Genomic DNA, 16494 nt, shown 5'->3' on the forward strand with positions numbered 1-16494 from the left:
CGCCGAGTGCTCACGCTACTGGTACTTTATATTTCTTTATGAATATTGAATTCCATGAGTCAGGCCCAGGAGCTGAGTGCATGGGCATATTGTCAATTTCTCTTTCAGTCTTCCGAGTTCGTGCTAATATCCGTTATATTATCTGCAGCTTGAATGTCATTCATAAAGAAGCTGTCTGGGTCATCAACTTTCATGTTTATTGGTGTGCTAAACATAGCCTCATACTGGCTTCTTAGAATTTCATTAATTTCTTTGTTGTCCTCTGTGTACGTACCTTCAGATGTAATTAAAGGTCCAATACTGGTGGAGGTTTTTTATTTTGATTTTGCATATGTGAAAAAATATTTTGGATTTTTCTTTATCTCTTGTATAGCTTTCTGTTCCAATTACATTTCCTCACCCTCGTATGATCGCTTCAACGTTTGTTCTATTTCTTCGATCTCCTTGTTTAGGTTTATTTTCCTTGCTTGTGATAGTCATGTCTGCCTAAGCATTTCTGTTATTTTTTTCCTTCTCCTGTACAGTCGTCTGCGTTTTCTTTCTAGAGTGGTTCTCTTTCTGCCCCTCCTCACAGGCACGTGCTTCAGGCAGATCTTGTATGCTTCAGCTGTCAGTTGATCTATTCCCTGTGTGGGAGTTTTGTCGCTTAAGACCGTCTCCCATGTAGTGAAGAGGAATTGCAAATGATGATCGAACCACACAACAAAAGATGGAGAAACGACAATGTTTCAGTCAGTCCTGGGGCCAGATTCACGACGCCGTTACGCATGGACTTACGAATGTGTACATCTTTCCTCAATCTTTGACGGCTTTGGTTACATTTATTAAAAAGTTTACAAGCATGAAAACTTCCCAATCAACTGTTGCTATTGTTATAAACAGCCTCCTGGTGCTTCGAAGGTCATTAACTGTTTAATAATTATAAACAAAGCCGCCCAAGATTGAGAAAAGATGTACAGGTTCGTAAGTGCTTGCGTAACTGCTTCGTGAATCTGGCTCTTGGACCATTATCAAGTTTGTGTGAAGAGAAGAAATAATGGGCAAATAAATAAGGAAAGAGTGTGGTGAGGAGCAGGTAAGAGAAGAAGGTAATTTCAAGAAAAAGGTCAGAGTAAGGTGTAAGGTAAGAATAGGATGAAAGGTATAAATGGGATTAGTGTTAGAATGAGATGAAGAAAGAATGGGATGAGGCAAGAATAAGAAGGTAAGATAAAAGAAAAGGAGGGGGGGGGGGGTAAGGTCTTCATGTCTGCTTCAACAAATCTAAATTATTCAAATTTTCCATAGACCATTTCTGAATCAAAGATGGAAGAAATACCAGTACAAACAATTAATACAAATCCTTTGCAAATGTTGAAGTTACAAATACCCATCATTTAACAAAAAGTTACAATTGATCACACACAGAAATTGTAAAATAAATGCACCTACTTCAAGCATTTTTGCATCAGAGACCACTTGCACTGATCCATCACATTCCAATACAAGAGCGCCCACTTGCAAATCCACAACCATTTGCCCATCATGGTCCCGATTGCTGAATAGAATCTAGAAAAAAACAGAGTTGATTGTAATGAAACACCATTTTCTAGGTGAGCCCCGGAGGCCCCCTGGAGCTATAAGATTGATATATGCTATTTAAATCTGGGGAATCAGTCAATAGAGTTCAGCCTACCAAGGACCACGAGATAGAACCTGGCCCCCTTCAGAGAGGCACAGGGAGCAATGGCCTATGGAAACCCCCCATGTGTTTGGGAGCATTCCATGTCTGCCATTGACCATGGTTAGGCACCCAGAAAACATAACGAAACAGACGGCATAAAAACAGACCCTCACTTGGTAAGAAATTACAACCGATGACCAAACAAAGGCAGAATTCCCAAAAACCTAAAGAAATAAGCAAACATCATACACTGCCACCGTGCCGCTTGTCCGTGAGGTCCTCCCCCTCCTGGGTGGGGGAGAGGGGAACCCCGGAACACCCCCACGCCGGCTAATTCACTCCTCAGTTAGAAGACTGAGCATCAAAAAACAAAAACTGCCAACCAGTGTGAGGGAGGGAGGGTGCCAGGGAGCCTCTGGGGCACACCCAGAAAATGGCATTTGTGGAGTTTATAGTTTAGTGAATAATAGGCAACTCGGTTTTGAAGACAGCTGGGGCTGGAGGCTTAAGTAATGTAACAGCCATATTCAGAAGTGGTTCAACGGAAACACAGCATAATGCATAAAAGTAGTTTATTTACAAACTTAATCACTAATACAATGGGTGCTTGATTTACTTTAGATTGGTCTCAGAAAGGCTATGGTCGCATTAGTGAGACTCTTGACGTCTGACTAATCGATTCTGATCCACTCGTGGAGAAACGCCTAACTTAACACGATTGGCAGCCAATGATTAACACGGCAAACCTAACTGCTGGGCGTGCAAAGGGTCACAGGAGTTCCAACAGGATACTCGGGCACAATAAATCAACAATGGCACCGTCAATGGAACAGGCAATAATCATGCACAATAATTATGTCACACAGTAACTAAATGTGTGGTATATGTGAAGCTCACATTCACAGACAAATGTAATGTCATGATACTACACAGATAAACATGCATACACCGTCACGTGTCTAGGTCTACACCTATACCTGTGTCAGGTATGTAAAGGTGAGAATTGTAGTTGACCACTCAGATCAACACACAGACACACACAATAATAAAGAACAAGATCTTGTACTTATAGGTATGGCTACCTCTCCCATTCACTATCATGCACATTCATGCAAGACCTCGTAGGTGGCCTGACAGTTGGTTTCGATCATTACAATGTGAGCTGATAATAGGTTTACCCAACACTACCGTACTTGACACAGCGGGGTACTCACAGGAGGGCGTGCTGTATGCCTAACAGACAGACACGCCCCTAATGGCACTGGCGATGAATAAGGTTGTGACGGGCGGTGACGTCACATATTACAGTGAGGGCAGAGCGGGATGGCGGCTGACGGCTGGCTACACTCTCCGGACTGAGTGGCGGCTAAATTATTACACCATGCAGGTGCCTGTGTATAAGTTCATACAAAGTACTTTAGCGGTGGCACTTCCTTAGTTCACTCTAGGTCACTCACAGACAATCTCAATTTGTCACCAGGAGTTACCTGATACTAGTCTGTTTCACTCTGGTGATTCACAGACTTTTGTTACTCTAGGTGATTCTAAACAATATAGTCACGGTCATGATTTTGGGCGAGCGCTGGTATATCAAGCGGAATGGAGAGTTTAACTTGACGGTGAGGAACAGATGGTGTTCCTGTCTATTAGCCGATAGACAGGACACGTCAACCACATACGAAGTTCCTCACGAGAATCCCATTGCAAGGGGTTGTAGGGCTCTTCTTGGACACAAACACCAGATCTACAAACTGACCAATGGCATTGCAAAGCAGGTGCTGGAACCAATGACATTGATCGTTACATGATCGGTAGAAGAGTGACGTCATGACCAGGTCACGACTACATCACTGTTGTGATTCTTCATCGCGGCAGTTGAGATTGACCCCAGAGATCAGAGCTTATCTCTCTAATTGCTGACAACCCCTCTCTCACCATGCCTGACACCTTCCACTGTGTACTTCCTGACTCTATGGCATGAATGCTTAATTCCTCTTTATCTAATTTCCCGTTGGGCATACGGCAGCCTTCGCATGCTATAAGTATTCCAGGTTATGTGGGCATGCTGGGGACACCCAACATGACAGTTTCCATCCAGGATTAACGGAGATAGGGCTTGTGCATGAGAAAGGTGCACTGCGCACTGCAATGAGCCATTCAAGTCAACTATGGGAGAATCTTGAGAGAGCATACTCTCATCATTTCATTATATTCAACGCTGGTTTTCTGTCGGGAGTCCCTCTGGCTCCCTGGAGCTACCTAACCAAAGAAAAGTATAAGAGGGAAGAACCCGAGAGGCGGCCGCCACGCGCACATCAACTCGAAGTCATGACAACTGGCAGAAACTTGTGGCCCAAAGTCACATACAAAATACTGGGACCAGGAATACTGACCAGATAATGGGCAGCCAGGATCCTGTTCGACCTCCAAAGCCCCCGTGGCGGAATGTCAGCCCAGGACATGTTGCCAAACATGGCAGCCAAAAGAGCAAACTTACAAATGTCATGGGCACGAGGTTAGACCGCAGGCTGGCTAGACATAATAACCCTGCGGATGGCCTGGGAGACCCGAGACCTGAAACAAGGAACGAGCAAAACTGGATCAACCCAAAGAGCGTCCCCTGCCAAAGAAGTCGAAGCTTGCAGATAACAGTGAAGAGCTGCAACCAGATGCAACATATGATGCACCCCCGCCCTGAGCAACCAAGCATCAATGACGCAAGGGCCCTCTCCAGAAGGCCGCCATCTCATTCTTCGCCAGAAAAAAAGGACACAGCTGCAACCGAACAAACCAACTACAAGTACTGAAAGAGCAGAACCCCTGCTCTGGTGGAAAGCATGAAGCTCACCAACCCGACCCCCAGAGGCCGATGCCAACAGAAACAGAGCCTTGGAAAAACAATCTCGATCCGAAAGGCCCACCACAAACCTAGGAGGAGAAAGAGAGAAGAGAGCACCCAGTCCACGGACCAGGACAGCTCAGGTGGTGCATGAGCAGGCTAGATGCAAAACAAAGCACGAGAGAGCTTACAGAATGATGCAGAAGTGACATCCACCCAAAACCCAAACTGGAACGGCTCCGCCAGTGCTGTACGATAACAGGTGACAGTAGTGGGCATCAAACAACGTTCCCGAAAAACCCAAGAAAGAAAAAATAAGACAACTCGATCGGAAATAGAAGACAACCTACAAACAGACTGAAAATGGTGAAAAGCTCCAAAGAGCCAGGGACTGAAGAGAACCCCTGTTTTTTTTTTTTTTTTTTTTTTTTTTTTTTTGAGATATATACAAGAGTTGTCACATTCTTGTACAGCCAATAGTACGCGTAGCGTTTCAGGCAGGTCCCTGGAATACGACCCCCGCCGCGAAGAATCGTTTTTTCATCCAAGTACACATTTTACTGTTGCGTTAAACAGAGGCTACAGTTAAGGAATTGTGCCCAGTAAATCCTCCCCGGCCAAGATACGAACCCATGACATAGCGCTCGCGGAACGCCAGGCGAGTGTCTTACCACTAGAGACAGGTTCAGACAATGAACTACTGGGGAGTAGTCCAAATGGAGCTGTATCGTAGAACCCCCCAGCATCACAAGCATCCGAAGCATTAGCCAAACCACCGCAAGCTCCCGCACTGTGCTGTGAACCCGACGGAATGATGGAGTCCACCACCTCTGGCCGGCCTGGTGAGCACTGGCCACAAAACTCCAGCCGCGAGCCGAGGCATCTGTGGACACACTGAGCAAGGGCTCGAGTAGGCGCCAAGGGAGTAAACCCCGAAAAACCCGAAGAGGAAGCCGGTGATACAGCAACTGACGTAAGACGTAAGGTCTCCAGAGGCTGAATTCAGCGATTGCGAGAGAGAGGTAGAAGGGACGTCCCTGAAGGAACCAGAACAGACACCGTAGCCAGACCCGACCCGGCAGGTAAACCCGCCTGGCGAAGTTCAGGCTCCTACATAGATGCTCGAGCAACTGCCGAGTGACCTGGGACCCTGCCCCCTATTGACAGCTGAAGGTGGGACTGCAGCCGCAGCAATGCCGCCGGAAGGAGAAACGTGGAAGCGATCTGAGAGTCCAACACAAGGCCCAACCAGGTCTGAACCTGGGCCGGAAACAGATGTAACTTCCCCCAGTTCACCAGGAAGTTGAACCCGGCGAACTGGGAAAGAATCACCCCTCTAGCGAGCAGACAAGCAAACTGATTGGGAGCCCACACCAACCAGTCGTCAAAGTAGGCCAACACCTGAACACCTAGCAGATGTAGAAAGGCCACCACGAATCAGGTAAGAAACAGAAAACACGAGGTGCCAGAAGCCGGCCAAAGGAAAGACAATGAAGACAAGAAACACATTGCCCTACCACAAAACCTAACCAGTTCCTGAACCCCAGATGAAGCGGGAAGTGCCAACACTCATCCAGGAGGGTCATACTCACCATCCAACAACCCGACCCCAAAAGAAGCACGATCTGGGACAGAGAGGTCATCCAGAAGGAGGTGCAAGGAATCCAGTGGGACAGACAGGACAAGGCCAGAATGATCCGAAGATCTGTACAGTCCCGTCTCGGGACTGAAATAGGCGGGAAATTAAATGAGGGACAAGGACGAGGTCGTCTCAACCACACCAAACAGCACCCACTCCAAGATGACCCGATGGAGCGAGGGGGGAAGAGGCCCTTCCTGCCAACCCCGAACCCCCCAAAGGAGGAGTAGCTGCCTAACGCCACCACAGACCGGAAGACACGACCCGAACCGCCCAAGAAGCGTGGGACGAAGTGTGGGCCAATGGAGCCAGCTTTTCCCCCAGCACAGTCAATGGGGCGACCCACGAAGGGGCCAGTGCCCCCTCCGAGAAAACAAAACCAGCGTTGAATGTAATGAAACGCCATTTTCTGGGTGAGACCCGGAGGCTCCTCTGAGCTTACTAGGCTGATATGCTAATGTCACACTTTGGCATCAGTCATGTGTATGAAGTTCTGTGGGCCTACCAGGGACCACGAGCCAGAACCTGGCCCTCTCTGAGAGGCATGGGGAGCAATGGCCTATAGAAATCCCCGTATGGTTGGAAGTATGCCATCGACCGGGTCAGGCATCCAGAAAGGCAAGCATCCTAAAACAAACCCCTATTCCGGTGAAAATTTTGCTACCAAAATCCGAACAAGTGGATAGTACTCCCCTATAAGAAACGAGCAAACGAGCATGACGTCACACGTCGCCACGCTGCTATCTGCGCAGCTTCCCCTTCCCCGGGAGGGAGAATGTGGGGGAGCCCCAGACCCCCGCGCTGGCTATCCACCCTTCAGTTCTGAGGCAGGATGTCAACACGCGAAAAAAATGAAAACTGGGAGGGAGAGATGCCGGGAAGCTTCCGGGCCTCACCCAGAAAATGGCATTTCATTACATTCAATGCTGGTTTTCTGGGGGAAGCCCCTACAGCTAACTGCCCACAAAGGACAAATTAGTCGGGCTTACCCGGGAGGCGGTTGCTGCTGACTCCTCAACTCGAAGTCGAGACAACTGACTGCAACCTCCGACCCAACACTACACAGGCCCGACTAGGCCCAGGAACGTTCACGAGATAACGAGCAGCCCTGTTCGACCGCCAAAATCCCCGCGTCCAAATGTCAGCCCAGGACATGTTGCCAAAAACGGCGGCAAGAGCAGCGAACTTGCGAACGTCATGGGCAAGGGGATAGACTGCAGGCTGGCTAGCCCTAATAATCCTGCAGACGATCTGGAAGACCGCACCCACAAACAGGGAAGAAGGGAAACCGGATCAACCCAAAGCGCGTCCCCAGACGCAGAAGCCGTGGCGTGCAAATAATGGCGGAGGGCCACAACTGGACACAAAACATGACGCACCCATGGCCTAATCAACCAAGCATCAACCACCTAAGGACCCCTTCGGAAAGCAGCAGTCTCATTCTTTACCAGAAAAGGAGACAGCTGCAGACGAACAAACCTATCGCCACGCCCAAAGGAGCGAAAACCCCTGCGCCGGAGGAGAGAATGAAGCTCACCAACCCGAGCCCCAGAGACCAATGCCAACAGGAAAAGAGCCCTCGAGAAACAATCCTGAACCGAAGGGGCCATAAGAAACCGAGGAGAAAGAAAGAAAAGAGGTCACTCTGTCCAATGACCAGGACGGCTCAGTCGGCGCATGAACAGGGAAAAAGAAGTACTGTATAGGAACCCCCCACCTCAACCAGTCCTGCCAAAAGGCAGGACTGATCCGAACCTGATGGCCCCGCAGTCGGGGGAGGGGCGCCACATACAGGAGAAGGCATCGCAACCACTCCGACGTGAAGAGGTCCACTTCGGGGTACCTGAACGTCTGGCAAAGCCAATGGAAGAAGTTGGCATTGACCGTCCATTCCGTGGAAAGGGGAACAAAATGCAACAGGCCGTCGGCCAAGACGTTCGACACTCCCCACTCTCCTGGTGAACAGCCAGGAGAGTTAAACATCGAGAACTCAGCAGACGAGTCACTCGAAGTGACCAGCACCAAAGAGCCAAGGATCACATCGAACCCCCCCCCCATTCCAGCTCAGGCAATGAACCACAGGGAAGCAGTCCGAATGGAGCTGGATCATCGATCCGCGGGTGACCCGAACCCTTCGAAGAGCAAACCACACCGCCGCGAACTCCCGCACCGTGCTGTGGGTTCGAAAGAAGGATGGACCCTGCCATCCCTGGCTGGCCTGGTGAGCACTGGTCACAAAGCCCCAGCCAATAGATGACATGTCCGTGAACACATCGAGCAAGGGCTCGGCAGGCGCCAAGGCACCGAAACCTGAAAAACCCGAAGAGGAAGCCGGTGACCCAGCAGCCGACATAAGGCCCCCGGGGGTCCGAGTCCAGCGATTGCGAGAGAGGCGGAAGGGAAGTTCCCGAAGGAACCAGAACAGCCGACAAAGCCAAACCCGACCCGGCGGGTAGACCATCATCATGAAGTTCAGGGTCCCGCACAGACCTTCGAGCAACCGTCTGGTGACACGGGAGCCACCAAAAACAGGCACATGCAGGATCGCAGCTGTAGGAGAGACTCCAGAGGAAGAGACAAGGAAGCGGTCCGAGAGTCCCACACAAGACCCAGCCAGGTCCGAACCTGGGAGGGAACCAAATGGGAATTCCTCCAGTTCACCAAGAACCTGAACCCGGTGAGCTGGGAAAGAACCAAGTCCCTGGCTAGCAGACAAGAGGACTGGCTGGGAGCCGAAACAAGCCAGTTGTCGAGGTAGGCCAACACCCAAACACCTAAGAGACGCAGACGGGCCACGACGACCCGGGTAAGGTGTGTGAACACGCGAGGTGCCAGGTTCAACCCGAACGAGAGACAACGAAAGCAATAATCCTGATGTCCCACAACAAAACCGAGCCAGTCCCTGAACCCCGGATGAATAGGGACATGCTAATAAGCGTCTCGAAGGTCCAAGGACACCATCCAAGAGCCCGGCGCCAACAGAAGCCGAACCTGGGACAGCGTAGTCATCCGAAAGGAGGGGCAATGAACCCAGGGGTTCAGAGGGGACAAGTCCAGAATGAACCGCAGGTCCGCGCAGTCCCATTTCGGCACTGGGAACAGACAGGCAACCCATATGAGGGACGACGTCATTTCGACGACACCCAAGCACACCCACACCATGACGACTCGACGGAGCGCAGGGGAAGAGGCCTGCCCCGCCAGCCCCGAATCCCCCAAAGGAGGGGGGGCCACCCAACGCCACCGCAGGCCAAAATAAACGACCTGAAACGCCCGCAAATCGTGGGACCAGGTGTGAGCGAACAGTGCAAGCCTGTCCTTCCCCCATCGACCCGTCAATGGGGCGAACCACAAAAGGGTCGACACCCCTTATGAGACCCAGAGCCTCGCACAGAGCAAACACAAGAGCCAGGAAGCATAAAACAGGGAAACCGCATCCCGCAAGATCGCCGCAAAGAGCTTCAACAAGGCAGCCAATGCGCGAGCCACCGAGCCCAAGACACTGGAACCCAGAGCGGCCCCGAGCACCCCCACATTCTCCCTAAGCCAGTCCGAAGACAGCTCCAGGAGGTAAAATAAGCGCAAGGCCAAAGCCAAGAGGCCCCGGGCGCGCAAATCCTCAGCCACCTGCGCATGGAGCTGTAGAACGCCAACATCCCGGGAAAGGGCAGGCGCAAACAAGCACTCATTGAGGTGCTCAAGTACACCCCCAGGAAAACCTGAACCACCATCGAAGCCTCGAGCCACTCAAGCGTGCGGGAACGACAAAGAATGCCAAGCCTCCAAAGCGAATACAGGACAGTCTGCCAGCCAGGACAACTCCAAACTTCCTAACGGACCCAGAAAGAGAACGAGATCCCAAACCTGAAAAACGACGGATCCATCACTGAGGCCTAATCAGGGTCACACAGGAGGTAAGCCGCCAGGGCTGCCCACACCGCAGACGGTTGGATGCGGGAAGCTGAAAACTTCTGGACAGACGGAACCGATGCACCCGAGGGAACACGGAACCAAACCCGGGGAGAGACAGACACCAAATCCAACTCGTACGCAGAGGGAAGAAAAGAGAACCCCACTCTTTGTAACAATAAGTCCCGCTCCGAGGGTAGAAAAACCTAGGCGAGGTCCAGCGGGGCCCAAGGCCCCCAAGTCAGCCCCTCCCCAGCCCCAAGATCCCCTTCCTTCGGGACCCGGGGCCGAAGAGACTCAAGACCATCTAGACCCTGCTCCGACTCCGAAACTCTCAGACACTTTGGAGTCGGAAGTAGGAAAGGAAAGGGACCAGAACGAACCACAACAGGGGAAGGACGAGGGGGGCGCAGACTGAACCAAGGTCGAAGCGAACCCCACCCCCAAGTCCGGGTCCCTATAGGCAAAACAAGGCAGCCTCGGGGCATCTGGGTGAGCAACCAACCTAGCGCGTTGCAACAACTTAGAGTGCACATGCAACACCTGCTCCGCCTGTACCCGCAGAATATCATGAGACTGGGTAAACTGAGTCACCAGCAAGCAACAGAATTCGCAGGACTCCGGGTCGAAAATGTCACCAACCCAACAGTCAGCGTGATGGAGGCAAAAACCGTGTGGGTCACCCTGAGTCAAGGGGACCAAGCAACCCTCGAACTCGCACGAAGCGAGGGGTCACCGGGAACAAATCCATCGGACCCATGTTCCCCCAAGGGGTTTCCCAGGGTCCCGAGTGTTTAAGGACTCACGCCCAGGTAATCCCAGGCAGGGTACTGCTAACCGGCACCCACAAATACCAAGCAGCTTTTTAAAACCTGAACCCAGGGACGTGTACACTCACGGGGACCTTGCAGGGGGCACCACCAGAAAAGAACCGTGCACAGGTCAGGCACAAAGGGGCATACAAGGATGTGAATGGCGAAAACAAGCTGCGCAGTACCCTGCACCCCGCACCAGTGCAAACTGCCTCTTACCCTAAGGTAAACAAGGAAGACAGGAAGGGTGGATAGCTGGCGCGGGGGTTTGGGGGCAGAAGGCTGCGCAGACAGCAACGCAGCAACGTGTGACGTCATGCTCGTTTGCTCGTTTCTTTTAGGGGAGTTCTATCCACTTGTTTGGCTTTTGGTAGCAAAATTTTCACCAGAATAGGGGGTTTGTTTTGGGATGCTTACCTTTCTGGGTGCCTGACCCAGTCGATGACAGACATAGAATGCTTCCAACAACACTGGTTTCAATAGGCCATTGCTCCCTATGCCTCTCTGAGGGGGCCAGGTTCTGGCTTGTGGTCCCCGGTAGGCCCACAGAACTCCATACACATGACTGATGCCAAACAAACCCCTATTCTGGTGAAAATTGCAACCAAAACTCGAACGAGTGGATAGAACTCCCCAAACAAAAACAAGCAAACTAGTATGACGTCATCAACCCGTTCTCACACAAGACAGCACATATATGACTTAATGCTTAAAGTCAATATGTTGAATATGAATTAGTAAATATGTGATATATTCCCAGTTACTTTTTTTTCCAAGGCCCAAACTCTTCCTCACGTACCAACTTGCGTCTCACAGTACCCGTCCGTCAACCTAGATAGCAGAATAGTCGTGACTGGTTCAATTATAAGGAAAATTGTACTTTTCAGGTCCCACATGGGTTGTGAAATTTACCTACTATTGTCCATGCTCTTAGAATATTATAGATCAGCTACTTCCTATTGAAGGTTCGTAGTTTTGTTTTGAGAAATATTAGTTGTTCTTAGTAAATTATAATAAGCACTAAAAATTATTACATAGAATAACAGTCCTTCACCAATCAATATTATATACCATAGTTGGTGCTTTACAAATCTTTAAAGGATGTTTTGTAGGAACGCTAACAGAAAACGATGGTTCATTGGAATGTCTATGGGGTAAACTACTCTAAGCAGGATGGTATTGTGTCTACTATACCAACTACAGGATCGGTATATTGTCCACTACCACCTGTTAGGTGAGTAAGGGGTGCAATACCACCCACAGGATGGGTATGAGGGTCACATCCACCCAGAGGATGAGTATGGGGATCACATCCACCCACAGGAAGGGTATGGGGTCCAATACCACCCACAATACAATACAATACAACAATACAATTTTATTTAGGTAAGGTACATACATACAATAAATATTTACAAGGATTGTTTAACTTATAGGTATAGCTAGTACATACAATGCCTAAAGCCACTATTACGCAAAGCGTTTCGGGCATAATCATAATCATCCATACTCACAGGATGAGTATGGCGTCCACTACAACCCACAGGATGGGTATGGGGCTCCAACCACCCATAGAATGGGTATGGGGCTCCAACCACCCATAAAATGGGTATGGGGTCCAATAACACCCACTGGATGTGTATATGGCGTCCATTGCCGCGCGTCGAGCTCGAAAACCGCAGCATTCATCTCAGAACCATGCCTATTTCACGCAGATTCCTTAATAAACGTAAAAGTTTTATATGTCACAAGAAAGATAGAAATATAAGCTTCATTCTAAATACCTTACCATGGGCATATTTAAATTTAAACCGAAGATACGTGTACTTTTATAATAGCCGAGCTCCGACCCCGGACAGATCGATCGACCGAGCAACTCTCTCTCAGAACAATGTTTATTTCACGTGAATTCGTTAGTAAACATATATGTTTTATATGTCTCAAGAAAGACAGACATATAAGCCATATTTACATATTTACATATTTAAATTTATATTTAAGACATATTTAAATTTCTAATGAAGATTATTGTATTTTAAAAATTACGGAGCTCCCACCCCGTACAGACTGAACGACAGAGCAACTCTCTCTCAGATCAATGTTTATTTCACGTAAATTCGTTAATAAACACAAATGTTTTATAAGTCTTAAGCAAGATAGAAATAAGAGCTTCATTTTAAATACATTACAATAGACATATTTATAGCTCAAGTGAAGATACATATGTTTTTATAGTAGCGCTCAGTAGCTTGTAGGGCATGGAGTGCAGACGCCTACGCACTTGCCGATATATTGTATAATTAACAAAGATACGCTAATAAAGCCTAAAATCTGATATGCCTCCAGAAAGACCGAGATATGAACATTATTATAATTGCACCAAATGAAATATATCATGTTCGAGAACAAAGATATATCAATTTTAAATTAAGTTTCGACTCTCTCTCGGGTGAGAGAGATGGGGCGACTCTCGCCCCATCTATTGGAGATTCTGTGCACTAAATACCCAAAGCTACTCAAACCCTCCTAGCATTATTTAAGTAATGAAGTAATATGGTATATTTACTCACTATAATGTGGGTGCTGAATGCAGAACATGAGAAAACATATATTTACTCCAAACTAATATAATTTCATTATGAAATAAGTAGCATCAAAGGAAGTCGATGGTCCAAGCAGCAATGTTGTGGAGCGACTTATCCAAGATGTATCGTTGTTTGGAAAGTGTTTGTTGGCATATCCAGTTGTCGCACTTCTCTGCTCAAATTATCACAAATTTAAATTATAATGTTAACAAGTAGAATACGTATTTTTAATAAAATCTAACATAACTAGCCAGAAAACATTTAACATTAATTAAAAAATATATGTTTGGAAGTTAAATCGACTTCATAGGACAATGGTTTTGTTATATATACTCGTTATTCGTTGACATGCGTTCGCTACTTAAACTACCATGTACTGTACTTATGTAAAATCTCCCATGTCTCTTCGCTCATCTCACCGAACCCTACAGGCTCTGTGATATATTGTTTAATTAATTGAGATTCACAAATAAAGCTAATAATTGTATATGTTATCAAAAAGGCAGAGCTTAGTTTAGTTCATTTATTATGCACTCCATACCCATCCTATGGACGATAGTGGAGTGTTACAGAGGCACATAATGGGCTCAGGGAATGAGCCCCACAATTCATATAGCCAAGCAAGTTATAATCTTGATAAGCTAGTTACAAAAGTCAATGCACATTGTCACATCAACAATGGGCTCGAGTCCGACCACAAGTACAGTTTATAATTTAAGCAACTGACATATATGGAGGGCTAGTGTCACAATTGATATGTTTATCCTACACATAACCCCCTCTCCCCCATCCAATGGGCAGGGGTGGATAGGTTACAATCAAGTTTTTTTTTTGCGTTTTATTCAGAGATTAGGTCTTATTAGGTGAGGAAAGATATTCATATTTTAAAGAAGGTTTCTTGGCTCTCCATTTGTAACAAACTTACACATTGATGGAAAATATACAACCTTTTGAAAATCAATATTAGTTTGATCTAGATATTGTAATTAACGAAAGTATTTATGTCATCAGAAAGGTAGAAATATAGGATACATTTAAAATCCTTTGTCATAAATATAACTGAAGTGAAAACGAAGATATATGCGTTTTGATAGTTACTTGATGGCTTGCTCTGAGAGTGTGAAGCCCTGCACACCAGCCAATAAATTGTATAATTAGTTTCCATATATTTTAATTAATCTTAAAAATCTATATGTCAGAAGAAAGGAAGATGTAGTCGTTAATGTGACAACATTTAAAAATATATATCAATTAAGTTAAATAAATAATACCACCTTATCGCCGGTGTTCGGACACATGAAAATTACCTAGGTATCAGTATCCAGCCAGGCGGGGATCACAGGCTGCACAATACTGATAAATTATATAATGCACTACTTGTGGTCAATCTCGAACCCATTTATGATTTGACGACTTATAGTGAATTTTGTAACTAGCTGATTAAGATTGTATCTTGCTTAGCTAAATGAATTGTGGGGTTCAGTCCATTCATTTTCTTTCTTTATTATGCACCCCATAATACCCATCCTGTGGGCGGTGGTGTAAAGGATTACAGAGGCACATAATCGGTTCAGGAACTGAACCCTCTAGTTCGTTTAGCTAAGCAAATAACAATCTTTTGACGCTAGTTACAAAATTATTAATGTACACATACTTATGCATACATGTACATATACATACGTATACATATATAAATACACATACATATTTAATCACCCACACAAATACACACATCAGTAATTTTTTGTGTCACAAGTGATTCAACAAGAGGCTCACAACAGTCACTATACAAGGCACTTTACATCTATGAGGAGTCGCACAGTTACTAGTCTAGCTCCACACCCACCCAACTGGGCGGCAGCTTTACAGTCATGTGCTCCACACCCACCCAACTGGGCGGCAGCTTTACAGTTACCTGGTGTTATTCTTCACCTATATCTTTTTCTGGTTAATCCCTATTTACATTATGCAGTTCAGGTTTCGTCGCCATACTATAGTTTTTAGTTTAGTTAATTTATCACATAATGGGTTCAGGGACTGAACACACAATTTATTTATCTAAGCAAGTTACAATCTTGAGGAGCTAGCCACAAAATTCATAACACATCGTCACATCAACAACATGTGTTCGAGATCGACCACAAGTACAGTTTCTAAATTAAGCAAATGCTATATGTGGAGAGCTAGTGTCACAATTGATATGTTTGTCCTGCACATTTCCACAGTAGTTTGCTTGGGTTTGCTTGGGTACATAGACAAGAGACTGAACTTCAGCGCCCACATACAACACATAAAGGGATGCTCTGAGAGAGAGAGAGAGAGGGAGAGTAAAAATATCCACTGAGGTCTGATTAAGTCCTTTTGGGGACCTTAATCATTAGGACGTTCAATGATTAACGCAAAGTGAGGCGTATTCAGATGGTATATTGACAACATTCAGCATATCTCATAATGACCTAGTAGTACTTGGTGCACAAATACCTTTTCCAAAGGAATCACAAAACATAATTAAACACAACTGTACCGTACAGTGTTATATATTTATTTCAGTTTGAACAATTTTTAACATTAAAGGATAAATCCTTTAATTGGTTGAAATTGGTTTTAATATTCGAAATCTAATTTGTTGATGTTAAATAATATAAGGTTCAAATTTATTAAGATACATACTTTAAAAATTATTTCTATTTGAAATTTAAATAACATTAAAAGAGTACAGAATATAACAAATACCGACTATATAAAAGACCTGACACTTGCAGCACTTAATTATGCTATTGTAACACATTGAAAGTAACAACATTATTTGATTCAGCAAAGCATTTGGTAAGGTTATAATAATAATAATAATAATAATAATAATAATAATAATGTATTAATTAAGTATTTTAAATTATAATTTACAACTTGCTAGCGTACAAGAAACAAATCCACGAATCATCATTACATTCTGTAACACCTACACATGATCCATGGTGCCAAATATTGCAACGTTCACAGCATACCATCAGCTTCAAATCATTTAGCTTTCTGCAAATGCAGTACAC

General features: G+C 46.3%; 1 protein-coding gene across 1 annotated transcript in view; it reads right to left on the reverse strand.

Moving 5' to 3' along the window:
- The window catches only part of LOC123771642 (mucolipin-3-like), a 240139-nt gene that overhangs the window by 133800 nt on the left and 89845 nt on the right, over positions 1-16494 (reverse strand). The window contains exon 10 of the mRNA XM_069313231.1: positions 1432-1548. Within this exon, the coding sequence (XP_069169332.1) occupies positions 1432-1548 (117 nt within the window). The remainder of the gene's footprint in view (positions 1-1431; positions 1549-16494) is intronic.

The sequence above is a fragment of the Procambarus clarkii genome, chromosome 75, assembly GCF_040958095.1.
Source record: "Procambarus clarkii isolate CNS0578487 chromosome 75, FALCON_Pclarkii_2.0, whole genome shotgun sequence".
NCBI lineage: Eukaryota > Metazoa > Arthropoda > Malacostraca > Decapoda > Cambaridae > Procambarus > Procambarus clarkii.